Source organism: Fusarium musae, chromosome 6 (genome assembly GCF_019915245.1).
Source record: "Fusarium musae strain F31 chromosome 6, whole genome shotgun sequence".
NCBI classification, from domain to species: domain Eukaryota; kingdom Fungi; phylum Ascomycota; class Sordariomycetes; order Hypocreales; family Nectriaceae; genus Fusarium; species Fusarium musae.
Genome location: NC_058392.1, coordinates 807560 through 833148, shown reverse-complemented (window position 1 = coordinate 833148; position 25589 = coordinate 807560). Strand labels below are relative to the sequence as shown.

Genomic DNA, 25589 nt, shown 5'->3' with positions numbered 1-25589 from the left:
CCATACTTCCTTGACTCTTAACTCCTAGACCCTAAACTCCTAGAACTCCCAAAGCCCAATCCGTGAGCTCCTCAAACGGTACAAACTCTCACCTTCTTTCTCTCAATCCCCCCATCCAAATCATCCTCACTCTTTCTCTTCAGCGTCCCCACTGCTTTACGAGCAGAGATCTTGAAATACCCGATTGGTGAAGTGGCGTAAGACAACTTCTGCTTTGCCCATCCCTCCACCCCCTTCGACTTCTTCCTTACAATCCTACCATCCAGATCTTTTTCACTCTTTCTTTTCAAGCTCTTCTTCGCTTTAGGTGCAATGGTATGAGGTTCTTCCACTGGTAAAGGGACGTGGGGAAACTCCTGCTCTGCTGGTTTCTCCGTCCCAGTGAAGCTGTACCCATTCCATGGAGCCTCGATAGAATCGCCGAAGAGGTCCCATGGTATAACCTCCTTGGAAATAGGTTCGGTTCGCCATGGGGGGCTGGCGCGTCGAGTCTCTTCCTTGCATGGAAGCGCTGTTGGACCCTTAGGCGCGTCCTTAGGGTTCATGTAACTGTCCTTCGGAGGCATGACCCGCTGAATCACTCCGTTGCGTGGAAGAGTCTTTGGGCTCGTAGGCCGTTCAATAATCGTAGTACAGTGGTGCCAATCGATGTCCTTCCATCCCATATCTGGTTCCTGGCCGTAAGGAATGAGCCAAGGAGGAATTTCTGGTCCCGAACTCGACGAGATCGATGTAGGCTCAGCTTCAATCTCAGCCTTCATCTGAGCGATCCGTCGAGCCTTGTCCTCAAACACCTCAGCCCATTCTCCTGGATACGGCAACACCTCAAACCCCTTCTGAGTCTTCGGATCCCGTGCAAAGGTCTTTTCAGAGAAACCCGGATCGACACCATATGGCGCAGGCGCTGTCCACAGCGCATCGTCCTTGATACGTGGTTCAGGACGAGGTGGTGGCTGGTATTGAGAGTAATACGGATGACATCGTAGAAGATCATCCTGCCGCTCAACATTGTCGAGCCAAGAAAATGGAACATAAGTAAACTGCGGGAACCCCTTCTGTAGCGTGGGACATTCCTGGAAGCACTCTCGCCAGGGATGGACACGCAGGAGAGAAGACGGGCAGACTTCCATACAGCCTACATTCGCCAGAATCTCCCACGCCTCCTTCAATCCCACGAACTGGTGATGCGCTTCACTCCACATCTCATAGAGATCGCTATGTTCAAGGAATAGTTCTGCCTCTTCCTCGGGACAGCTCGTCTGGTTGTGCAGGATATACTCAACAATCTTTTCGGCGTCCTTCTCAAGCTCGTACATCAACGCACCGGCTTCCATGAACTGATACCGAATGTCCTCCTCGTAGGCAAAAACATCTGTGTTCATCTCGAGGGCCTGCCAGTCTTCGATGGGCTCCATTTGGTGAAGTACACCGGACTCGTACATGTAGTGAGGATGAATGTTTATGTGGTAGGCCTGCCTACCACGACACATATCCCTCGGGTCCTTGGCGTTGCAGAAGAAGATCTGTCCGGGTGAGCAGCAGTCGCCGTGATAATGACACGTTGCGTCGCCAAATGGCCGCTTGTGCTCGCAGATCCCAGGTGGTTCGAGCGGATGGTAGACTGTTTTACCGGTAGTAGTGTTGATGACCGCTGGACGGCGGGTTTCGCAGCGTGTAATATGGATGACCTGAATGTAGCACATGGTGTTGAAGCGTTTCTTTTATCACAGTGAGCAACGTATTGTAAACAGCGAGTAACGTGATGTGAAGCTTCAAGAAGTTGAAGCTGGTAAAGTTAGAGAAAGGCATAGCGAAGTGCTTTTAACGATTGGTAGCGAGGTCTGTGGGTGAAATAATAGATCATGTTCTGCTCGTGTATCAATGTTCAGGTGATGAAGACAAAGCAATGGTCGGTTTTGCAGGGGGTGTCAAAGAAGCCATTCATTGAAGGAAGGGTTTGTCTTTCAGGCCAGTGAACACTTGTCTGTAACAACACCTGAATGAGGCCTGTTCGCTTGTTCAGTTACTCACTCACAATGGTCATTTTCTGAATCATGTCAATTGGTTTTTTTGACCAAGATCGCTGGCTCACATACTATCTTCTCGGAATAACCACCAACGGATCCTGTCCCTTTCTCAGCGCCGTCATGAGTAATTGCATCCTCCCATCAACACGTCTATCCAAGATCTCACAAGCCTTTTCCGGTTTCCATCGCTTCTGCTCACACATTTCCTCCACCTTTCTCACAACTTTCTGCCTCACACCGACGTAATTACTCGCGTATTTGCGTTCCTGCAACGTTCCCATTCGCCATCTCGTGCTGTACTTTTCCTCGAGAGACTGAATCGATGGATTTCCGTTACTGCCGTGTTTCCATTCTTGCCATACTAATGCGACGGACTTGGGCATGCGGTGGTATTTGAACTTGCGGCCGGGTGGACCGCTGGCGTATCGGTATGCGACGGAGCGAGGAGCGGAGTATCGTGTCTTTGTGGTTTCGAGCTCTTCGTCCGAGAGAGATGGTGATGGTGTTGCTGGGGCATTTGGTATGTCCTCCATCTCACTGTCGCTATCGTCCTCTACCTCTTCCTGCTCTTCTTCTTCCTCTTCGTCATCCTCGTCAACTTCGAGATCAGGAGTGAAGTCAAGATCCTTGTCCTCTCCATTACTCAAGTCAGCGCCTGCATACGGAGAATTCCTCGCGTTGATAGCAGTCCATGATGAAGTGTTACGAAGCCGAACACTCCGCAGAGTCGCTCTTGTTTGCCGCTTCACCTCACGATGTGGCCTCAAAGGAGGATTCTTGCGCTTTGGTGCTCGTCGTCCAGTGCTTCGCACAGGGGGTGCGTCCAGGTCTGGCGTCGATGGCGATTCATCAAAGCTCACGTGTCGAACGACTGCTGGCGCTGGTTCCCGATGTTCATCTTCTTCTTCAAAGACTATAGGCTCGGTAGCTGGCTGCTCCACACTCTGTTGAACTCGCATGTAGTTCTCCGCTACAAGCCGTCTGACCTCGTCAAGATGCTCTCCCCCAAACGCCTTTGCAATCTCCATTTCCGCACCTCCGCCAGTTGCAAACTTCCCCTCCTTCACATCCCTCATGAACCCGACAAATCCATCCATGAGAACAACATGCATCTGTAGTCTGCTCTCCATTTCTTCCATCTTCCTCATCATCTCCTCATTCTGCCTCGCCAAGCCTCCCGTTCTTTGTCTCTCAGCCTCCAACTCCGCCGTGTAATGCTCCTGCATATTCACAACAATCCTCGCCAGACTCATGGGTACTTTTTCTACCTCTCGATCATTGTCCTGCTCCCTAGCCAGCGGCACCACCATTTCCAGGGATTTGCGCCGGATCGGAAGGATCGTTTGACAAGGCTCCGAAGCTGACCTCCGGAGTGGGCCCTCGGAGGCGGAGCGGCTCGTGGCCGGCGTTTCGTTCGGCGAGATGAGCATCATGGGCTGATTCTTGCAGATCGGCTGTGCCATTGTAAATCGGCTGTTGGAATTGCAATTCCAGAAATCGGGCGGTCAATCGAGAGGCCCGGTCATTATATCATCACCAACCTTGCGAACAGCGCTCGGTCCAAGCTATTGAACACCGGGAGAACAAAGAACAACGGGTCACGGACCTTCACGAGGTTGAACATGAACATGTTTGCCTAAAAGTCAATCATTCTTGTCTTTAAACAATACTAACTATGCTTATGGTATAAATAGTAATAAGTGCCGAAAATATCTGTTAAATAGTAACGCGCAGGTAAAAGAAAATAGAGAATAAATAACTTCCCTCACCAGAATCGAAGCTTCATGCGACATCTCTTCATCTAGATCATACTCTCTTGCTTTCCTTCATTCTTTCGCTCCAAATGCTATCAAATCATTATCTTCTTGTATCATGCAGGTGTTCTTTCTGTAAAATTAACTCGATGTAAAAGCCAACGGGTATATAACGCCAACGATGCGATGCGATGCGATATGTTATGCGGGGTGGTGTAGGGCTTCTTTGTTTCGTGGTTGAGGTTTGTTCAGATGTAGGCCGTAGGTTGAGCATCGACCTTTCTGCGGCGCCAGAATTTCCATCCCTTGCGTCGCCGCACAGACTTTCCTCCCGCCTTCTCAGCATGATCATCCTCAAGTTCAAGTCTATACCTTCTCACGCTGCCCGAGTCGTCATCGAACGGGACATGCTTGTTCTCACACGACACAAAACAGTCAGGCACGAGATGCCGCATCACCCAGCCCTTGACACCGCGCGTCGCAGCGTCGATGGCGGCGTATTCAAGACGGCGGGTGCGGTCGCTGGTCCAGTAGTGTGTTGTCTGAGGCGGAGGTGACGGGATGGGCGTGGGTTGCACGCGGCGGTCGGGAACGGTGTCGGCGAGTTGAATAGGATCTGGCGATGGGAAGTGGAAGAATGCGGCTGATTGCTTGGGGGGAGAAGTAGCTGTTGCGGTGCGTACGAGGTGGAGGGACTGGTTGGATGTGCGTGTTGGTTGAACGGGGTGAGTCTTTGCCGCTCGACGGAGCGAAGGGCGACGATCTCTGAAACGAGTTCTGACTCCTGAGCCGTTGCTACTACCGCTACGACTACCACCACCATTGGAAGAATCGTTTGACGAGCGTCGGCCCACAAGAAGGTGAGCGTTGTTAATAGTAGACCCGCCGTGGGAGGTATTAGAAGTAGAGGTTCGTCGGGGCGTGTTTGACTCATAGCCTGAATCTTGCCGCTGCATCTTTGCCGTGCCAGGCCGACGCTCTCTCACCCAGTCCTTGCTACTCGGAGCTTCACGCTGCTGACGCTGAAGCTCATGCTGAAGATGCTCGAGGTGTTGAAGAGTGGTTGTATCGTGTGTGACAGGTGGTCGAGGGGGAGACATGGGTTCAAACAACTCCGTGTCTGCGAAGCTATGGTATGTTGTACCTGAAGCTCGCGACTCAGACCTTTCCTCCATGATGGGCGAACATTCGACGACACCAAGCTGACCAGTCGAAGTACAAGGCAAGGTGAATTGAAGGTGAGATTAATTTGGGGCGAGTCGTTCCAGTAAAAGAAGGTAAATGGGTGTATGATGAGGTGGAGGGTATTCACAACAGCACCCGTTTACTAATAATCCCCCAAAAAGCGACAGACACAAATCTCCGACCCAGTCCAGCCAAGGTCCAAGTCACCAACAACAGCAAAACGAAAGACAAAGTTAATGAATATATAAGAAAGGAGAAAAGGGGTGTTTTCCACTTCTATTCCGCGGTGAAGCGAAGCGAAGGCGAAAAAAAAAACCTGGTTGCGGGAGAAACAAAACAAGAGACCAAAAGTTGCGGTCTGCCTTTGTCTTGTTATTTAACTTTACCCAAGTTGAACCAAAGACACCCCAGTCGAGGAAAAGTTCAGGGCCCTAGCAGGGGCTCTAAGCGGGATGCTGGGGACCAGGGGTGTTGGATTGGCCTCTGGGCGGTGAAAGGATATGCACGACGGTGGTGGTGTCATGTACCTAAGGAATAGCGTTGATGGATAGGACGAGCAAGACAAGTTGGTGTTTTTGATGGTGGATATTGGTTTGTAATGGGTACTGAAGAATGTCGGGTGTAAAAGCCGGGTATTTGCGTTGTTGGTGGGTTGGAGTGAAGTGAGGTTATTTATGAGTAACAATAAGCTTAAGCTGAACAGTGAGAGCAGAGTAGACAAGGGCAATATGAGTGAATGTTTGTCTACTTGACTCTCAATCTGTTCTGGCTTTCTCTATCACACGTCGTCAATCCCAAATCGAATGACCTTGGCGATCTCAAGCGGTGCGTTGCTCTAGTCCTTCGGTCCTGTTTTTCTCTCTTCAAGCCCATCCCGTTAGCTCAAACCGTCAACCGATCACCACGAGAAAAACATCACCTTACCCAAACTTTAGCCAGGCCAGTGGAGCTTGTTTTGTTACTCAATTGGTGGAGTTGCAGTATGACCCACGACGGCTTTGCGCGTTGACGATCGGCTGCGGGACCGGAAGAGAAGAGAAAGAAAGTTATGGGGCTTTGCAGGAGGAGGTGGACCGAGAGAAAGCGAAAATGTCAAGTGCAGGTCCTGGGAAGAATGGATGGATAGATGTTGTATATGAAGTATGGAATGTGAAGCAGGGAATCATATGACGTGGACGGCTTGTAGGACCAGTGTTGGATATTCATCTTCACATGCTCTCGAGAGTGAAAATGAGAGACATGGGCTTGTATCATTGTCTCCCCCGACACAAACGAGAGTCCGAGTGTCTGGGGGGTGGCTCGGGCATGATGCCTGTCTCTAGTGTCTCTGTACAGTATCTCGTACCTATTCATCCCCTCCTCTAGCCTCTGTTTTCACCAGCTCAGGAGCAGCACAAGTCGGCGGGTTACGGAACAAACATACCGAAAAGATTAAGCAGTCTAATCGATCTGGCCTGCAGGGACTGATGTTTTCTTTTGCCTCTACTCCGTAACTACACCTCCATTTCGTTTGACACCAACGAGTTAGAAGGGGTCTAGCAGGGTTGGTCCCACGTCACGCAGGCGAGCGACAGGGGTTAATTGGGACTTGGCTTTTGGGCGGCCCGCTCTCACGTTGCTGCGCCTTTTTTTCTGTCTGTCCTGTCGGTCCGTCCGCTGGCGTTTACACTTTCTCTTAACGCCGTGCTCTGTTTGTTTCTCTGTACGGAGTAGGATTGCACAAGACCAAGACTTGAAGCCCTACCACGGTAGCTGAATAATGTACTCACAGTGTCTACTGAGTGGTCTTCATGATCACAGTCTCAAGGTTATTATGCTTCATGGTATCCACGTGTCAAACATCAAGTGGGACACAGATACATGTACCGATGCCTACATAACTCATCCATGTCTGCATACGTCGACCCGTCAATAGCTGAACCTGATATGCAAATCATCCAAGGTCTCATTCATTTTTCGTCCGTTCTTTTTCGCATGATCAGCTTGCTTATGATTCAGCAGTCACAGACCAGTTTCACAGAGCGCCTAAAATCACTCACTCACTCTAATCGCGGGGGTGATCCCAGCGCCTGAAACACAGACCTCTTTTTTTCCTTTGTACGCCGGGTCTTCCCGTGGCCTAAGGTATTTTGACGCCGTCGCTGAAAATGGGGTTCTGTTACGAGAGGGATCGTGAATGGGGTAAAGGCCTTGGCGAGCGCTTGGAACTTGTTGATACAGTAGGATCCCCCAGAAATAGAAGATCCAATGCATGACAACTCATTTTGTCCCTGAGCCTGTGCCTGTGCCTGTGCCTGAATCATCGAGAACTTATCATCAGTGTAATTCGCAGCATGTGAAAGATAAGATGCGCAGAGCAGCCGAGGGATTTCAGCCAGATCAGATTTCTGTGCATCTGATGCAATAAAACGACAACACCCTCTTTTTGCATGACCATTCCTCGTCGTGGAAGAGTGATCTCGTGTTGCACATGATAACCTTTGGGGGTTCTTGGGGTGCCACGCCCAGGAACGAACAGACAGCAGCCACCTACGAGCTGTGCCCCGACCGAGCTGCAAGTTAATCTCCAACCACCAACAAATCACTGCATGTTCTAAAACCCTTTCTTTTTATAAACGTCTATCTCTTCCTCAAGCCCACTGGCTAAGACAAGTTGGCACGCCCGACATCGGAACCAATAGAGTCGTATTGATTGCGAAAATTGAACTTCACATGTCTTTTTAGAATGTGACGCTGTTTATGCAGCTTGACGATCGGTGGCTTGGTCATGTGCACGAGTGAAGCCGGTTACGGATGGGTGATCGGCAGAGAGTGCTGAGAATGGCAGTGGGCGATTGGGAATGGGGAAGAATGTTGATACGGGCTGAGACATTGGACGCCTTGCAGGTGATGAGTTGGACGTTTGAGTTGGCGACGTCGGTCAATGCGCTTCCACGGCACTTGGGAGCTGCGTCATGGCATTCGGTGAGGGTCTTGGGGAGGATATTACGAGTACAATGGGGATAGATCACACAGATCATGAAGTCGTTGTTCTCGGCTTTCTGGGCATCTTGGCCTTGACCATGGAGCAGAGTCAGCAGTCATGATGGCAACATTGGCATATTGCGAAAAATTACGGGAAATGCGAGGGGTCTTGGGGGTTGGTGTCTCGGCTTGGTCAACGTATTCCCATTCGTGAATGCTACCCTGTCGTAAGATGCCGAATGTTCCAGGCGTCCAGTTAATGGAAACTGCCTTGACCGCAATGATGTTGTTCAGCATACTGCTAAGGAGAGGTCAAAGAGCTTGACGTCTGGATCTGAAGCGATAAAAGAATTTGGGCAAAGTTGGTGTGAAATTAGTGGATTCTTTAATGACTTTATTTTGGCATCTATTTTGTGGTCTAAACTCTTCTTGCTCATTATCGAGGACTGCACAATGGTCCCAAGCAAGTTAGAGACTCGGTGTACCCTGCTGGACGCCGTATACGAGCTATCCAATCGCCGACAAGACATTATTCGGAAAGCTTCACTCCTCACTTCACCTCGTAAACACTCTTTCAAACCACAACGGTATAGGGTAATGCTCCCAAAATAGCATCATCACAAAGCTGAGACTAAGTTCAGCCGTCTCAATGCAGAAGATGATTCTACCAATTGGACACAGCCCAAATAATGTAGTCGCTCATCGTCAATGTCCTTCCAGACTCATCGTGGCTGAGTCCATTTGAGCAAGATTCCTCTCTCCACCTATTACGACCCGGCACTTCCGGAGATTTAGCATCACGTAATCTAGCCTTACCCTGTTGACCAAGCTAGCTCTCATTCCAACACGAGGCATCTCACTTCCTCCTCTTCTCCATGTTATCGTTATGGATTTGTTAAGAAGACACGGCGGTCATGGACACGGTCACGAAGAGGAGGAGGAGGAGCATGGCCACGGCCATGGGCATCAGAGTGAGGATTCCGTGAGGCAGCACTTTCTCGCGTGCCTTTACTGGTATGTCTTGGCGATGGTGTTGATAATTGGCTCTGTCTCGCGGTTAATATCTATTTTTATCGCTAAACAACGGTATGTTGACTCAAAGAACGTGGGAATAAGACTGAGACATTATAGCATAAAGAGAAGAGATGCTGGAGCCAGTTCAGATACCTCATTCTCGACAGTAGAGAAATTGGTTGATGCGCCGAAGTCTCTGGCATCAAGGGTATTTCGACTTCCAGTTCGGTCGGCGACTTTGCCAGTTCGCAAGACAATTGTCGTTGTCGCGTACACGGCGTTCGTGGCGGGTCTTGTAACATACAAGTCCATACACCACGATGCCAATTTCCACGAGCGCATTGCGTTTCGCGCAGCTTGGATAGCAGCGACACAGACTTCGCTACCCTTCCTCCTAGCAGTGCGCGTCAACCCAATTGGTCTGTTACTCGGAACTTCGTACGAAAGGCTCAACTGGTTCCACAGATGGGCGTCAAGGGTCTTCTTCGCAAGCGCAACCATCCACGGCGGCTTCTTCGCATGGGAATGGCTAGCCGCCAGCTTCTTCTGGACCGAGATCAAGACCGTCAAGATGGTACTACCGGGAATTGGAGCTTGGTTCATCCTGGCTTGGACGGTTGTGTCGACGCTGCCCTTCTTCCGACGTATGAAGTACGAACTCTTCGTGGTACAGCATATCATCTCAGTCGTACTACTTCTCGTCTTTTTGGTCCTCCATGTTCCAGACCATCACCTCTTTAGCATCTGGTGCGCCGTGGGCGTTTTTGCATACGATGTAGTGACACGCTCGGCGAATCCGATCTGGCGGAACCTGCGGCTTCGGGTTTCGGGGAATCCATCTGTGAGATACGCATACGACGCCAGTATCCAAGCAGTTGACGACGAATTGACCACCATGACCATTCGAAATGTTGACTTCAAGTGGAAGCCCGGACAGCATGTTCTTATCTGGTTGCCAACTTTCCGATGGGAGACACCGCATCCGTTTACGATTGCTAATATTCCGGACTCTGAAGGCAAGAATCAGGATGTTCAGCTTACGATCAAGACGAAGACCGGATTGACGAGGGACCTTAATGATTGGGCGAGGAGGACGGGATTGAGGGGTGATAATGGGAGCATGAGGGTTATGCTTACAGGGCCTTTTGGTGCGACGCCCAACTGGAAGCAGTATGAGAATGTTGTTCTTGTCGCTGCGTCAACTGGAGGATCGTTCACCACGCCTGTTCTCGAGGATCTACTTTCGACGCAATCACCGGGGTGTGTTCGCAAGATCAATGCTTTGTATATTGTTCGTCGAAGGGCGCATGCGGAGCCCTATCTTCAGCGCATATCACGTGTGCTGTCGAGGGCGAAGGAGATGGGCATTTCGGTGAATGTTCAAGTCGCGGTAACGAAGGGCGGCGGTACCGTTTCCGATGCAGTTCTTCGTGACGACGCGAACGCAAGTCGCGAAAGATTGATCGAAGAGCCGAGAGGCCCAAGTGTTGAACTGGAGCGCTTCTCAATAGACTCCCGTGCCTCTTCGGAGAGTGGTAGGGAGGAACAGTTGCTGAAGGAGGAGATGGACATGGACTTCGATGGGGCCCATGCTTCGGCCATTGAACACACAGAGGGTCGACCCGAGATCGCGACGTTCATCAGAACAGCGGTCGGCAATGTTCCTGGGAATGTTGCTGTCGCCGTGTGTGGTGGTGATGCGATAGAGAAGGTGGTCAAGACGAGTGTTGCGATGATGAAAAGGGAGAGGAGCAGGGATGGAGGAGTAGGGGACATATACTTGCATGTTGAGCGATCTGATATTTAAGCGCAGGCGGTTTAATGTTAATTTTGTGCTAAAGAAGCTCCTGGAGAAAATCCCCAGACCCCTTTTCTAAGTGATGACAAGCTTTGGGTAAGTTTAGTATATCTCGTCAAGTTTTTAGACCAGTTTGTGCAGGATCTTTAGCTAATACTAGAAGACTTCTTGCTTCCTGGGCCGGATTGACTTCGACTTCAGTGCATAGGTAGGTAGTTCATCACCCAGCACCTGAAGGTTGACCATCGCCAGTGCCAAAGCTTAGAGTTCTGTCCTCAGGCCTCAGGCCTTGACGGCTGAACTCTGATCGAGCCACTGGCAGCCTTGTGTGCAGCCTCGCGAAAAACGAGGGCATCGCAGCTGCCACTGCCAGAGTGGGTTGTAGCAGAACAGCAAGATGTACCATCTCCCTCTGAACAACACATCCTCACCACAACAAGACGGGATGCTCTAAAACTTTTACTCCTCCACCCACACTCAAACATCTCCTTGGAGTTTATTCTTCACAGCCATCATAACATACAACCCCTTCATTACCACAAGAATACAGTACCCCCCAACACAAACATCCTTCGCTGTAGCAGCTTGTCATCATGTCTACTCAGCACAACTACCTCGAGGAGGAGGAAGACTTCTCGGAGTTCTACAACAACCCCCTCTACAAGCGCGTCTCTGACCTGACCGATCATCAGCGAAAGCATGCTTGCCCGCCTCCTCCCCTCCCTACTCGTCGTCGAGACCATGGCCCCAGAGTCGCCCGAAAGTCTCCCCGCCAGCACCCTATTCGGGTGCCCCCCCCTGGCCCCCCTCGCTCCCCCTCCCCACGACAACCCTCCCCACGCCGGGACGCCGATATTGTTAGGGCCTCCATCCGAAGACACTCATTCGCAAAGCCTCGACAGACCCCAAACAAGGAGGATGCCCCCGAGCCAGAGACCGGCCATGGGGCAATCTTCAACGCGCACGTCGAACGCAACTTCCAGCAGAACGTCGACCGCGTCCTCGGCCCCGAACACGTTGACAAGTACGAGAACTGTGCCGACATGGTGGAGAAGGCCAAAGAGGAGCTTGAGGACAAGCCTGAGGGATCTCATCGGCTCGGACGTCCCTGGACCAAGGAGGAGTTTGACAAGGCTGCGAGATTGACGGAGTAGGGAGTTGATTCAGACACTGTCAAGGCGCTCATTGGGTTTCCAGATGACCCGATCACAGCCGAAGTCCGCGAGGAGTTTTAGGTGATTATGGACGATGAGCGGCTGATGCTGGAACTCCACGAGCATCTCGAGGAGGGCGACGTAATGGAAGATGGCGAGATTCTAGAGGAATATGAGACCGTGGATATAGGGGATTGGAAGAAGAAGTCACGGAGACTGGCGACCAGGGAGTGAGGCGGCGAGGATTGTGATGCGGATCTGGCAGATGAGGAATAGGCTTAGCAGCGTTGAGGAATACCCAGCCAGGAGTACTTGATGTTAGCTATTACGATAGCTTTAGCCAGACAATTGATCTCGCAGTTAACCCCAATCGTACGCATTAGCAACATTGACGGTTTCATTAACTAGTCTAGCTCAAGAGTTGACCAGGAGAGTTTCGACTGAACCGTGAATGAGACTTAAAGGTTTGGGTCACTTTGGAGAGGCGAATCACAGACCCTTCTTTTTGCGCTGAATGAAAACTCGGGGAGTTGAAAGCCGTGAGTTTCGTATCGACTAGAAGGATAATCACAGCCAAATTGACGTTTAGACGATGTAATCACCTTCGAATTACCCCCTGAATAAGACGCGAAGTGTTGTTAGCTGTTGATCAGAATGGGATATGCAGTCCTCTGTTCCACCGCATCACTCTCAATCCCCTCAGTGCGATTAGTTATTCATGAGCAGTTCGCTCACAGGAATAGGTCATATAAGGATGCTTTGGGCGCCGTACCAATGTGCTGGCCCATCAACACAAGAATCACATTGCAAGAAAGACACTATATCATCACAACAACACTTTCACTACAACAAACTCAAACACTATGTCAACCCAACAATCCCCTGATGAGGAGGCCCGCATGGTCGCTAAGATCTACTCGACCCCCTTCTACAAGAAGGTCAATGATCTCGCACGCAATACCGCTGGTACTGTCTATGATCCCAGGATGGGTCCCCCCCCTCCATCCCCACCCCTCAAGGAATTTTGTCCTATTCCTCCAAGCTCTCAAACTCAACGACCAGACACCCCCCGCCCAAATGAAACCTACATTGACAATACACTCATCCCTGGCCAGACAGTTGTCAACGAGAAGTGGGATGAGAACCTGGAGCGCGTCTTCGGCGGTATATACAGTCGAAGGGACTGGAAGGACCTAGCAGACATGACGGACAAATGCTGGAAGCACCTCCGCAAGCAGAAAAACCGAAACCAGAGGCTCGATAAGTGGAATTTGGACGAGATTGAGCTCTACGGGAGACTCTCGATATGGGGCGTTCATCGAGATGTGATTGTAGCGCTTATAGGCTTGCCGGTGAATGCGAATTGGACTCCTGAGGAGGCTGATCACCTTGAGGCAGCTATTATTAACGAGTCGAAGTATATTCCTGTGACACAGCAGGAGGCTCGCGCCAATCTTGAGGAACGTCAGAAAGAGCTCTCTCCCTCTCCGGAAATGTGAGCGAGTCGCGCATGCACAGCAGGGGGATTGAGAAAGGGATTAGACGAGCGTGATGGCCTATGGCTTAATACAGTGGGATAGGAAGACAGAGTTTTAGACTAATGGGATGCCGGAAAGGCAAAAATAGACAATTAGACTGTTTCTTTGACTTCAAGCAACTTGCTTCCAACTATCCCTCCAGAGACGACTCTGATGTCGCCGACGCCTCAGAGTCTGAATCAATGTCTTCCCGCATCTCACGTATCTGCTCGCGCGTCTCCTCAAGCATCTCCTTGACGCTGGCTTTCAGCTTCTTCATCTCCTTCTTCATCTTCTTGGTGCTGTTATCAGTACTGCTGGATCCCTCTCGGATACGCTTACTTCGTTTCCTATGCCCACAGTTGTCGAAGACTCCTAGCCCTTGTATCTCCTCCTCTGTATCCTCCTCTGAATCGCGCGGCCTCTTTCTGCCGTTACCAGCCCGCCTGGATCTCTCCTCCTGAGGAGGACTACCCTGAAACGCAGGCTCAAAGTCTTCATCTTCAATTCCTCCCGATACGTATGTCACCCCAAAGGGCCCCAATGCGTTCTCCTGTATCCTATAAGGAGCCTCAGTACTCCTATACAGAGCCCCGGTATTACTTCCAACACTGTGGAATGCCTCTGCTTGGAATGGATTCACAGCACTCCTATAATGAGTGTGGATCCCGCTTGCAAGACTGTTGAATGCCCCTGCTTGGGATGGGCCCCATTGCTGCCCACATCCAAAGCCTTGTACACCCCCCAGCCAATGTGTCAATTCCAATCTCCTCTTTTCATCCTCCGTCCATTGGTAAATCGCTCTGAAATCCACGCGTCGACTGTTTCCGAACGGCTGGCCCAGTAGAACTAAAAGGGCAAATGCTGGTAGTCCCCAGACTTGTAGCCTCGCAGCCCTTTCCTCATCCACAGCATTCCAATACTTTTGCGACGGAATAGAATTGTCGGTCTCGTAACGATGTAAGCACCAGCCTATCATCATTGACATATTGAGCCAACCGCTGTGGGATAGGGGGCCGAGGACGCGTCGCATGTTCTGTTGCTAGTTCACATCGACTCGCCAGTCTGGAGAAGCCATATCTGATGATGTTGTTAGAATGTGCGTATGGGGTTTCCTTGTAGAAGATAGATATGGCGGAGTAATGGTTGATGATGGCCGTGATGATGATGATTGAACTGAATGCTTGTCTGGCTGAGAGGGTTAGCATGAGGAACCCATCGTGCCTGGATCGCACTTGCTTGGTCGACGGAAGTCAACATTGTGAGCTTGAAGCAAGTCCAAAGGTCTATTAAATCTGTACTGAAACAGAAACCTGACTGTGTGGCCTTGCATCAGGGAGCAAGAAAATACCAGACCTTGGTATAAGGTGTTAAAATAAACTTGGTGGAGAGTATTCTAAGTCTATACTCAACTTGGTCTAAACTTAAGTTAAGTTACCCAAGTCTTTTTGTCACCAGGATCAAGATCCTGAGTTTTCTTTCCTCCCCTAGCCTTGGTATAAAGCCTCCGAGCATTCAATTGAGGTGCGAGAGATAATCGCTACCCATGCAAGGGTGACGAAGAGCAAGTTCGACATATATTAAGACACTAAATTTGCGCAAGTGTTTCCATTGCCGAGTCAATTCTTGGAATTTACAGTACAGTCCAATGTTGAACCTGTCACCGAATGCGCACTCCATACTTTTACCCCAGATCTTACCCTTGTCCCGACGAACCTACGGGTATATTCAAGCACGGTGATTCGAGAATGATTTACCGACCACATTTTCCGGGGTAAGTCAAAACGGCACCGAGACGCTAGACCCCGGATGAAAAAGAAGCGCCGTCTTGATTACGGGCTGTTCTAGAATTTCCATGGCTTGCGATCTGAGTGTGTTTGTCTGTTTTTGGAGGCTGATAACCGAGTGATGCCGATTGTGGTCTGTGCTCATCTCGGCCGGGCGGAAGATGGGGCGCATGGGGTTTTGGAGTTGGAGAAGATGGCGGGGATCCACAGTACGGACTCGGAGGTCCTCGACGGCGGCGGAAGAGCCGGTGTACAATTTCAGTTGAGAGGCTCACCGGAGAAGTATTTCACATAATGGAGATTAAGTAGAAATATCATCAGGTCAAGAAACCCAAGGTGAGCAGTAGTGAGGCCACAAGATACAAAGTCAAGGATGTGTAGGGCAATCAGGCCACACGCATCTATTGCCTAATAGTGTAATGACCGATGCACTTCTCCTCTCGGCAACGTCGGTAGATCTGGAGATCAACTCCATCAGCCAGTTATTCTCTCTGCGTAGGTTACACTGTTTCTCCCTATGATATAACGGAATTGTAAATCCGGTGCTTGGCAGAACTTCCCTTGTCTCCGCGTTGTACCTCTTTGCTGAACCAAGAGGCACAACGGTACCTGAATGCAAATTTGGAGAAAAGATACGCTGAAGTCGTCCACTATAACCGACGGGCCAACCACTGAAAGGGATGCATCCCCGCTCTGAGGACTCAGTGGGTTTCGGTGATCCACCCCTCGTCACCGTCACCAAGCCAATTGAGTGACCTCCACTAACCAAGGTTGGAGCTGTTCTCTTTCTTCCCTCTTATTTATCCTTTCCTCCTCCTCCTCCTTTTTCACTCTTCCTCTCTGAACGGAACAATCTCCCCTCTTTCTTCTCTTTTTTGGTATATTTCGCTTTCAGATCATCATGGCTTCACCTGTTGCTTCTGCCGCCCTCAAGGCGCGCGTTCGCAATCCCGCTATGCTCAAGAAGCTTGCGCGACCTGAGGATCTGATGCACCACTTTCCCAATGGCTCTTATATCGGCTGGTCTGGCTTTACAGCTGTTGGATACCCCAAGTACGTGAACTACCCTCTCCTGCACAATTGACTACTCTGCAATTACTTCGAGTGTCGAGTTTCAGACTCCGCACCGGCTATTATCGTCATTACCCGAGCTTGGCGCAAACAATGCAACTGACAATCGCATCAGGAAGGTTCCCGCTGCTATGGCCGACTACGTCGAGCAGAACAACCTCCAGAGCAAGATGAAGTACTCCCTGTTCGTCGGTGCCTCGGCCGGTTCCGAGACGGAGAACCGATGGGCTGCTCTCGACATGATCAACCGACGAAGCCCTCACCAGGTCGGCAAGGACATCGCCAAGGGAATCAACTCTGGACGAATCAACTTCTTCGACAAGCATTTGTCCATGTTCCCCTCTGATCTCGTCTATGTACGTAACCGCAAAAGCGCAGAATGGAAATTTGTTGATTGCGGCCCCACCATTCGGCCTCGCTTTAATCTCCCACCGAGCTATTGCGGCTCCGATAAGACAATTGGCTGACAATTTGACTCTAGGGCTTCTACACCAAGGATCGATCAAACAGCAACCTTGATGTCACCGTCGTGGAAGCGACAGACATTCTCGAGGATGGCAGCTTTGTTCCCGGTGCCTCTGTTGGTGCTACTCCCGAGTTGATCCAGATGGCTGACAAGGTACGTCACCGCCAAGCTCAAGCCCGCATCGCCAACTTTTAGTTGCTGACAATTGCGCTTGGTAGATCATCATCGAGGTCAACACCGCCATCCCCTCTTTCAAGGGTCTCCACGACATTACCTTCACCGACGTCCCTCCCCACCGCACTCCCTACAACATCACCGCTGTCGAGGACCGCATTGGTTCCCCCTCAGTCAAGGTCGACCCCTCCAAGGTCGTCGCTATCGTCGAGTCCGATTACTGGGATGCCACCGGCCCCAACGCTGATGCCGACGAGTCATCTCGCCGGATCGCCGGCCACCTGATTGAGTTCTTCGAGCACGAGGTTGCCCAGGGCCGCATGCCCGCCAACCTTCTGCCTCTCCAGTCCGGTATCGGCAACGTCGCCAACGCTATTGTCGGCGGTCTCAACGAGTCCAAATTCAAGAACCTCAAGGTCTGGACAGAGGTCATCCAGGATACTTTCCTCGATCTCTTCGACTCTGGAAAGCTCGACTACGCTACTGCCACCTCAATCCGCTTCTCTCCCGATGGTTTCAAGCGCTTCTACGATAACTGGGATGCCTACGCCGACAAGATCCTCCTCCGAAGTCAGGCTGTCTCCAACGCTCCCGAGATCATCAAGCGTCTGGGTGTTATCGGCATGAACACCCCCGTCGAGGTCGACATCTTCGCCCACGCCAACTCCACCTGCGTTAGCGGAACACGCATGCTCAACGGTCTCGGCGGTTCAGCCGATTTCCTCCGCAACTCCAAGTACTCCATCATGCACACACCATCCAGCCGACCCTCCAAGACTGATCCCCACGGTGTGTCCTGCATCGTCCCCATGGTCACCCACGTAGACCAGACCGAGCACGATCTTGACGTTATCGTCACTGAGCAAGGTCTTGCCGACGTTCGCGGTCTCTCACCCCGTGAGCGCGCCCGTGTCATCATCAACAAGTGCGCGCACCCCAAGTACCAGCCCATCCTGAGCCACTACTTCGACAAGGCTGAGTCGGAGGGTCTGAAGAAGGGTATGGGACATGAGCCTCACCTTCTCTTCAACGCTTTCGACCTGCACAAGGCTCTGGCTGAGGAGGGTAGCATGCTCAAGGTCAAGCCTTGGTAAGAAATTGGCTTTATCTTAATGAAAGAGGGGGAAAAGAACGAAAGAAAGGGCGGTTGTACTGATATGAATGACATTTTGCGTAGCTATTTTTTTTTTGGGATATGTTTTTGTTGGTCTAAATAGATAATTTGGATGATAATTCCCCAGCAATTGAGCATTGAAACCTTGACCATCTGGACTGATCATTGAAGTGTGACATCATTGTTGGATTGTTTGTGCTTAGCGGAGTCGGGGTGAGTTCTGGGTCCGACACTTTTGTGGTGGCTTGAGCTTGGAGATGGAGGGTTGTCGGGGGTGCGGACAGATCTCCGTTCACCTGATGGACTTGGTCTGTAACTAGTTCACAGCAGGTGTTTGGAAGATATTCTTCATCTACTTAATGTACTACAATGGTCTTTAATTAGATTTTGGGGAACAAAGGTTAGTACAACCTGATAATGGCGTTGAGCCAAAATGTGCCGCCAGAGAGATGGACCGGTTAACTTGGCGAACATCAAGGAAGCTGACCTTGTGAAGAAGATTGAATAGACCTCTTAAATTATATACTTAATAAATTTGTAAGTTTTTCAATGCATCGCTTACAACTATACTTAATTAATTTAATTTTTTATCTCTTTTACATCCTAGATTGGATATCTCTCCTACAACCTCACAAGTACAGGGTATTCCCAGCCAGGAATCAATCACCGTTAACAGCATTTAAAGAAGTATCACCGTTCAAGTACTTATGTATGATTTCAGAGAAGACCAAGCTCTCATTGTTCTAACAGATACGCAACGCGCCTTTGCGTATATCTTTCGGCTTTGCCTACCTTCAACCTCATTGGCTTCTTCGACACTGCCTTGTCTAACTCAGCTTTAGCGCCGAGGCGTTTTCGTCCTCGCAAGGCATAATCAGTTCTTCATGACAACTTCAAAGTAATAACAACCAGTTCAACTTTGCATATGAGACTCAAACCTCGAATTGATGGCAAATGCAACGGAAAGCCTCAACCGCTGGGCCCTCGTCTCCTCTCTCTACGGCCCCGGCACCTTCTGGAGCTGGCTCATCATCGTAGCCTCCGTCTTCACAAGCTGGACCGTCAACCCAATCACAAAACGATTGGACTCAATCACAAACGACACAATCGCCGCGCTTACACTGCCTGTGGTCGCAGCTGTAGATGCACTCTACCAACTCGCCAAATATGACCGACCTGACCGTCCACGATTGCTTCTGAGCGATTCACCAGAAGATATCCAGCTCGTCGCTGCGCTCGAGGCCCCGCTTGCTATCTGTGAAGTCTACGTTGTGCTGGCGATTTTCCTGCATAGCGCTGCGTCGAGGCGACATCAGTGGAAGAGGGTGGGCTGTGTTACTTTATCGACTGTTTTGTGCTTTTCGCCGCAATTGGTTATCTTCTTCACATACCCTGATCTCCCTGTATCAAGAAGCACTTTCGCTCGGCCATTTCTATTCAACTTTGTTATAGCGCTGGGCTTCATATCGGGGATCATGGCCATCATGACAGGAGTGTCCATTGTTCGGACTGTTGTTGTCACCGTGTATCGCAGAGCCAAGCCTTCCAGCAGTGAAGACCAAGAGAAGCCTTTAGAGAGGCGCAGCGGGTTCGAGAAATGGTCGAATATCTTTGCAGCAGTTCTCATCGCAAGTATTATCTCATTTGTTAAATATGGGTTTGTTGGCAACACGATGGCCTTTGCTATGGGCGTGCTCGGATATCAAACTCGCATGATAAGATTTATGCCCAAGAGTAACGTCTGTCTTACGGATTTGGATCAGATTGTTGCGTTGGCAGGCGGTGCCTTTACGCTTTTGTTCAGTATATATGATGCTGCGAAGGGTTGGCGATCTTCATCTCGCGCTGACATTGGAAACCATAGCTAGGCCTGTACGAGCCATCATGTTAATACAGTTTTGGGTATTTCTTGGTGTCCTGGAGCGTCCACATGAATAACGTTGGATGGGTTCTCGGGCTTACATGAGATCTAGGGGGTCAAAACTCTATTTGGCTTGGTAATATTAATAAAGAACGTCACTGCTGACAGAAGTCCAGCCTCCGATCTGGATCTTTTATGACACGAATTACTGAGATTGCCAAAGTTTCATCAGACCCCAGCAGCAATGAAGCTCTATGACGCCCCAGCATCCAACCCAATGGTTGTTCGCCTCTTCGTACTTGAAAGAGGTGGCATAAGCCTTGACGTCGAGACTATCGACATCATGACCATGGAGAATAGAGGCCTTGAATATCGAAAGATCAACCCACGCGGCGAGGTTCCCGCGCTCGTTCTCGACAATGGCTTTGTACTCACGGAAGTAACCGCTATCTGCGAGTATCTCGATGAGATAGCCCAGGGCGGCATATCACTCTTTGGCGAAACACCCCTCGAGCGTGCCGAAACACGCATGTGGCTTAGACGAATGGATCTTGAAATCGCACAACCTGTCATATTATGGGTTCGTAATGATCCGGGCACTGCAGACTTCTATATAGGACATCAAATTCCTATTCCGGAAGCGAGATTGGCACAGAAGGTTACTATTCAGCAGTATCTGAACCTGTTGGATGAGCAGCTGGAGGGAACGATATATTTTTGCGGCTAGAGGTTTTCGGCGGCGGATATTCACTTCTATAGTCTGATGAAGGATAAGACTACGGGTACGGCATCGTGGATACTTCATCCCGGAAGGAAGAATGTTGTCGGATATTTTGAGAGGATGGATGCTAGGGAGACTAGCAAGAAGGCGCTGGAGGTCTTTGGAGCCAGACTTGAGGCTCAATAGACGAGTCCGATGGAGCAATTCTAAATAGGTGTTCAAACCTCTAAGAGCAAGTACATGAGACATATATTCGTGACCTCAAAGCCGACCATTTAGCCGATCCACATAAGCAATATGAAAGCCCTAGAGGCTCTTGAGATATCGTGTGATAGCGTGCAAGGAGCGGAAAGGAAACTTAGAATATCCTTTATCCAATCGAAAGACTCAGGTAAATTTACCATAGACTGAGTAGATCTTTGGACTGCCTAGTTTAGTGCCAGCAGCTTTTCCTGCAGCCCCTGAATCTCGGCAAGCAACAACAGCCTAAATCTATCTATCGATAACCAGAACAAACGTCTTGATAGACATTCTTCTCCAGACCAGCAGCGTCAGTAGGAATGTAATTCAGAGACGTCGCATAAGAATACGTCCATCTCGGATCATTCGTCTCCGTCTTCCAAGTCCAGTAAATCCACCCCGCCATACCAGGCTTCTCATACAGCTGCTGCTGAGCCGTAAAGAACTTGTTAAAGAAAGTCTTATCATGCCAATCAGCGTTAGAAGTCATACTCCATTCACCAGTGAAAGTAAAGTCCTGGCCGTTAACGAGGCGAGAGTCGGTGCAAGCGCTGTGCATGAGCTGGTATTGATCGCCATTGTTGTTGCCCAGAGCAAAACCGATGTAGTTGTGGTCGTCGAAAGCAGTGTAGGGATCGTTGGCTACGGAGGATACGGAGCGGGGGTTTCCGGAGTCCCATTTGCTGGACATGAACTGTACGTGAAGCTTCTTGTTGTCGGGGACTTTGAGAGAAGCTTCGGTGTCACGGACGGCTTTGAGAGCTGCGGGATAGTACTTTTGGATCAAGCCAGGGTCCTCGCCGGGGGCAGGATAGCGGTTATTCGCATCATGGCGAGACACAGGCTCGTTGAGGACCTCGATCACACCAACGGTTGAGTAGGCAGAGTTGGTGTGAATGCGGTTCGTCATCCAAGCAAGCCACTTCTGCGCACGACCAAAATTGTAGTCATTGAAGAAGCCAGCTGGTTTGTTGTTCTGGCCAGTGAAGACATCTTCCTGCTGACCTCCAGGAGCACCATGAAGATCAATAATGACATAGATACCAAGATCAGCAGCCTTTTGGACCACAGCATCGAGGTAAGGCAGCATGCGGTTGCCATCAGCGAAAGGCTCGCTTGCTTTGTCGACGATATCAGTGTAGGACCAGTATCCGATGGGAATTCGGATGGTGTTGAGTCCTACGTCATGGACTGACTGCACAGTTGCGGGGTTGATCCAGTTCTTCCAATGCTGCTCAAAGCGACTGTTGCCAGTTTCGCGGTTAGATCCTAGATAGTGATCGCGCATGCAGTCGAACTCGGATGCAGAGTCGCCGCACTTGAGGACGTTTGCCCATTCATCTTGCTGCATCCAGGGCTCGCAGACAAGCCAGCCTACAGTTGTTAGTAGATTCGCCATGAGAGGGATATTGAAAACCTGCCTCCAAAGTTGACTCCGCGGATCTTGGTTACACCGCTGGGCAAGTTTGGTTTGAAGCGTTTCCCGAGCTGTTCGTGGCGAGCAGTCTGGTTGAAGGCAGCTAGGTCGTGCTCATGGGGAAGCCATGCTGAGGCTGAGCCAGCGAGGATCAAGGGAAGAAGGGTAGAGTAATGCATCTTGTTCAGAGGCCGTGCGAAGATGGTGAGCTGTGGTCGAATAGCACTAGACTCTCACAGTGGATATATAGTCCGAGAGATATCTTTCGACTATAGCCTATTCATCTCAGCCGCACATGATGCCGATCATTTCAGACTCCGCTTATTTGTCTCAGTCTGCTTTCTCGCCATTTCTTTCCCTCGACTTACTGCATAGGGCCAGCTGATCAGGATATTGAGGTTATTCGGCCCGTTGAGCTGCATCAAATTACCCCGGATCGTGCCATTGCGGAAGGTCGAGGCTATTGAGTAAGCGGGCATTTCAACCTGTGGTGAGACCTCGTGCACTCATGATACCTCAAGGATGAACTGATTTACAACGACTGGATACGAATTTCCCTTTCCGCAATGAACTACCGGGTCTAATATCTATAGCATGCTCTGTATTCCTCACACTAGTTCATCCCTTCGAATTTCGATCCACGTTTCGAAACGTGCTTGGGTATGGATGTGGGATACTCGATTGGGCTAGCTTCACCCCAGACTGAACTAAGAAACAGGAGGATTTCAGTAGTTTCGGCATTAAAACCGGCCAGTCATTGGCTATTAACTGCAAAGAGTATGCTACGTTACGAATTATCTATTGATGGCATCGAACGCAACCTTGATGATCAGGCTGGGCGGCCGACCCCAGGGGAACTATTGTGCGGAGAGACAATGGAACTTCCTCTTTGAGCAACGATCAAACCACAAGGATCATCATCCCGCATATAGATTGCCGAGTGGAGGCCGACGTTGCATCAGAGCCGGCCTCTCCGGATTTCTTCATACTGACTTTATTACCCGCCTAGGTACTCCGTAGTCTACCTCTGAATAGTGAAACCGTATGAGCATAGAAATGCAATCCGGATTGCCAAGTCGGGACTTGCCGAGTGAATGGTTTAACGGTAGAACGGTTTAGACTTGTACTTGCTTTTCAACCCTAAGAAGAAATACAGGGGTATGTTGAATTGCCTATACGAGTCAGCGGCCCGCTCGTAATGTTACGGGTAAGACCAAGTCAGGATGAGGTTTTTGGGACTCTGATCTCTACCCATATATCTTTAGTTGCTCTGTTAAAACAAAATTTTTTTTCTGATGCTTATTAGAAGAGTTTCAAGTCCAGGTTGATGGAAGTAAGATCATTATTTTCTTACCATTCATTTAGCTGCCTTGGTTAGCTCTAGACTTATAGCTTGGAATTCCTCCCATAGCTTATATTGAACTGGCTGAGACATATAAAGTGAAACCATTGCCGAGGAAGGATGATCGCCCTAGCGGCATTTGGTGTCATCGGATGAGCTAAGGTGGGAGAAGAACCGGTAACTTTAGTTGAAGGATCAACTACTGCAGATTGAAGGCTCAACTTCGAACCCAAGGATCTTTACACTCCCACGACCGTCGCTAAGGCTTATCGGGCCTTCCATAAATAAACTGTTCAAGAACTTGGCCATTGTTTCATGATGCAAGCGAGTACAATTGGAGGCCTTTTTTAAGGTGCAAATTGCTATGGCCTATCACTTGAACGAGCGTTGAGGGGATGACCTCAACGATGAGATCTAATTCGCTTGTAGCCATGCTAGGCACTTCCCCTTTTATGAGGAATTCGTGCTGATCAAAGCAAAGATAAGGCAATAACATTCACATGCAAGCCGAATGAAGCAAGCTGAAAGTACGGATTTACAAATCAGCGTGCTAGGGAATTTGCCCCTTGTCTATTTCCGTAGTGTTACCAAAGAACCCTGGGGACATGTTTTGACTCTCCTATCAAGGTTAAGTAGTCAGTAAGTCAAAGTACTTCAGGAGTTCGGCAGCTGGGACAGACCCGAGACCTGTCGATTAGAATAACATATGGAGAACTTGAGACTGGGACAGAGTGTACTTCACACTTGTTGAAACATAAATGAGACTAGACTTAATAATGAATGAGAACATCAGATATAAAAGCTTCAGTCATCCTGTTTCAATTCTACGCAGAACCAGCTCTCAACTCTATTAAGTCAGTGATTCTATTGTGATATACCTAGAGACAACCATGCATTCTTATTCGCTTCTCACCACCCTGGCGCTGGGCACAGCAGCTTGTGCTTACCAGCTCCCCCAAAATCTGAAATCGATCTACGATAACCACAAGGTAAGTCTTGCCATGTCCTCCATAAGTATGACTCTAACGATAGTAGGCTGGCTCATGCTCCAACCGCCTTTCTGACAGGTTCCCGGAGGGTGCTAGATACTGTGGCGATATCTCAGGAGCTATATACCTCAAGGGCTCTGACGGGAACTACGACAATATGGACATCGACTGTGATGGAGCGAATAATCATGCCGGTGCTTGCTCGAACGATCCATCCGGACAGGGCGAGACTGCGTTCAAGGACACTGTCAATCAGTACGGCATCCCAGACTTGGATGCCAATGTTCATCCCTACGTGGTTTTCGGCAACGATGGAGCATCACCATCTTTCGACCCTACGCAACATGGCATAAAGCCACTGAGTGTCATGGCTGTTGTATGCAACGGCCAAGTGGCAAGTCTTCCACGATGAATTACAAAATTCTTGCTAACATTGTACAGCACTACGGTATCTGGGGAGATACCAACGGAGGTACCTCTACGGGCGAAGCCTCGATTTCCCTTGCTGAGCTTTGCTTCCCGAACCAGGGTCTCAATGGAGATAATGGACACGGTGAGAAGGATGTCCTGTATATTGCCTTCAAGGGTGACGGGGCTGTTCCTGGAAAGACTGGTGCTGATTGGAAGGCTTCAAACCGTGCTGATTTCTCGAAGAGCATAAAGGCTTTGGGAGACAAGCTGGTCGCTAGTCTACAGGGCTAAGGCGCCATTTCTATGAATGTACGTAGTGATGTGATGATCTCTTATGGCCCTTCCAGCCATGTGATCGCTAGGTTCTTTCTGCCGGAATAAGCTCCCAGCCACAAGTCTCCCAATGCAGATAACACATCTAGCTCACAACCTAGACATTAATGTACATATATAGAAAAGACTCTTTACACTTCCCCAGTGCCTCGAACAGGCCTCAGGATACCTCATCTCGACTATGGGGCTAACGATTTCACAAGTCAAATAGGATACTCAGCCGCTAAATTCCCTATGCTGACTTATACTC

The 25589-nt window shown here is 49.8% G+C and overlaps 12 protein-coding genes across 12 annotated transcripts; 7 read left to right on the top strand and 5 right to left on the bottom strand.

Moving 5' to 3' along the window:
• Window positions 1-71: 71 nt before the first annotated feature.
• On the bottom strand, window positions 72-1703 carry J7337_008150 (uncharacterized protein; the record flags this gene model as incomplete). The annotated part of the gene is made up of 1 exon (XM_044825774.1): window positions 72-1703. The coding sequence occupies one exon, from the start codon at window positions 1701-1703 to the stop codon at window positions 72-74; it is 1632 nt and encodes a 543-aa protein (XP_044678691.1).
• Window positions 1704-2095: 392 nt separating this feature from the next.
• On the bottom strand, window positions 2096-3490 carry J7337_008149 (uncharacterized protein; the record flags this gene model as incomplete). Its single annotated transcript, XM_044825773.1, has 1 exon — window positions 2096-3490. One exon carries the CDS (start codon window positions 3488-3490, stop codon window positions 2096-2098), a length of 1395 nt encoding a protein of 464 aa, XP_044678690.1.
• A 539-nt stretch (window positions 3491-4029) lies between these two features.
• J7337_008148 (uncharacterized protein) lies at window positions 4030-4956 on the bottom strand (the record flags this gene model as incomplete). The annotated part of the gene is made up of 1 exon (XM_044825772.1): window positions 4030-4956. One exon carries the CDS (start codon window positions 4954-4956, stop codon window positions 4030-4032), a length of 927 nt encoding a protein of 308 aa, XP_044678689.1.
• Window positions 4957-8816: 3860 nt separating this feature from the next.
• On the top strand, window positions 8817-10751 carry J7337_008147 (uncharacterized protein; the record flags this gene model as incomplete). The annotated part of the gene is made up of 2 exons (XM_044825771.1): window positions 8817-8912; window positions 9069-10751. 2 exons carry the CDS (start codon window positions 8817-8819, stop codon window positions 10749-10751), a joined length of 1779 nt encoding a protein of 592 aa, XP_044678688.1.
• Window positions 10752-11335: 584 nt separating this feature from the next.
• J7337_008146 (uncharacterized protein) lies at window positions 11336-11896 on the top strand (the record flags this gene model as incomplete). The annotated part of the gene is made up of 1 exon (XM_044825770.1): window positions 11336-11896. One exon carries the CDS (start codon window positions 11336-11338, stop codon window positions 11894-11896), a length of 561 nt encoding a protein of 186 aa, XP_044678687.1.
• An 863-nt stretch (window positions 11897-12759) lies between these two features.
• J7337_008145 (uncharacterized protein) lies at window positions 12760-13395 on the top strand (the record flags this gene model as incomplete). Its single annotated transcript, XM_044825769.1, has 1 exon — window positions 12760-13395. The coding sequence occupies one exon, from the start codon at window positions 12760-12762 to the stop codon at window positions 13393-13395; it is 636 nt and encodes a 211-aa protein (XP_044678686.1).
• Window positions 13396-13564: 169 nt separating this feature from the next.
• On the bottom strand, window positions 13565-14401 carry J7337_008144 (uncharacterized protein; the record flags this gene model as incomplete). Its single annotated transcript, XM_044825768.1, has 1 exon — window positions 13565-14401. One exon carries the CDS (start codon window positions 14399-14401, stop codon window positions 13565-13567), a length of 837 nt encoding a protein of 278 aa, XP_044678685.1.
• Window positions 14402-16101: 1700 nt separating this feature from the next.
• ACU8 (Acetyl-CoA hydrolase) lies at window positions 16102-18005 on the top strand (the record flags this gene model as incomplete). Its single annotated transcript, XM_044825767.1, has 4 exons — window positions 16102-16253; window positions 16387-16627; window positions 16753-16890; window positions 16956-18005. The coding sequence occupies 4 exons, from the start codon at window positions 16102-16104 to the stop codon at window positions 18003-18005; spliced, it is 1581 nt and encodes a 526-aa protein (XP_044678684.1).
• Window positions 18006-18972: 967 nt separating this feature from the next.
• J7337_008142 (uncharacterized protein) lies at window positions 18973-19893 on the top strand (the record flags this gene model as incomplete). The annotated part of the gene is made up of 1 exon (XM_044825766.1): window positions 18973-19893. The coding sequence occupies one exon, from the start codon at window positions 18973-18975 to the stop codon at window positions 19891-19893; it is 921 nt and encodes a 306-aa protein (XP_044678683.1).
• A 237-nt stretch (window positions 19894-20130) lies between these two features.
• J7337_008141 (uncharacterized protein) lies at window positions 20131-20793 on the top strand (the record flags this gene model as incomplete). Its single annotated transcript, XM_044825765.1, has 2 exons — window positions 20131-20570; window positions 20646-20793. The coding sequence occupies 2 exons, from the start codon at window positions 20131-20133 to the stop codon at window positions 20791-20793; spliced, it is 588 nt and encodes a 195-aa protein (XP_044678682.1).
• A 310-nt stretch (window positions 20794-21103) lies between these two features.
• On the bottom strand, window positions 21104-22443 carry J7337_008140 (uncharacterized protein; the record flags this gene model as incomplete). The annotated part of the gene is made up of 2 exons (XM_044825764.1): window positions 21104-22221; window positions 22302-22443. The coding sequence occupies 2 exons, from the start codon at window positions 22441-22443 to the stop codon at window positions 21104-21106; spliced, it is 1260 nt and encodes a 419-aa protein (XP_044678681.1).
• A 2053-nt stretch (window positions 22444-24496) lies between these two features.
• Window positions 24497-25297, top strand: J7337_008139 (uncharacterized protein; the record flags this gene model as incomplete). Its single annotated transcript, XM_044825763.1, has 3 exons — window positions 24497-24595; window positions 24642-24971; window positions 25037-25297. 3 exons carry the CDS (start codon window positions 24497-24499, stop codon window positions 25295-25297), a joined length of 690 nt encoding a protein of 229 aa, XP_044678680.1.
• Window positions 25298-25589: the final 292 nt, after the last annotated feature.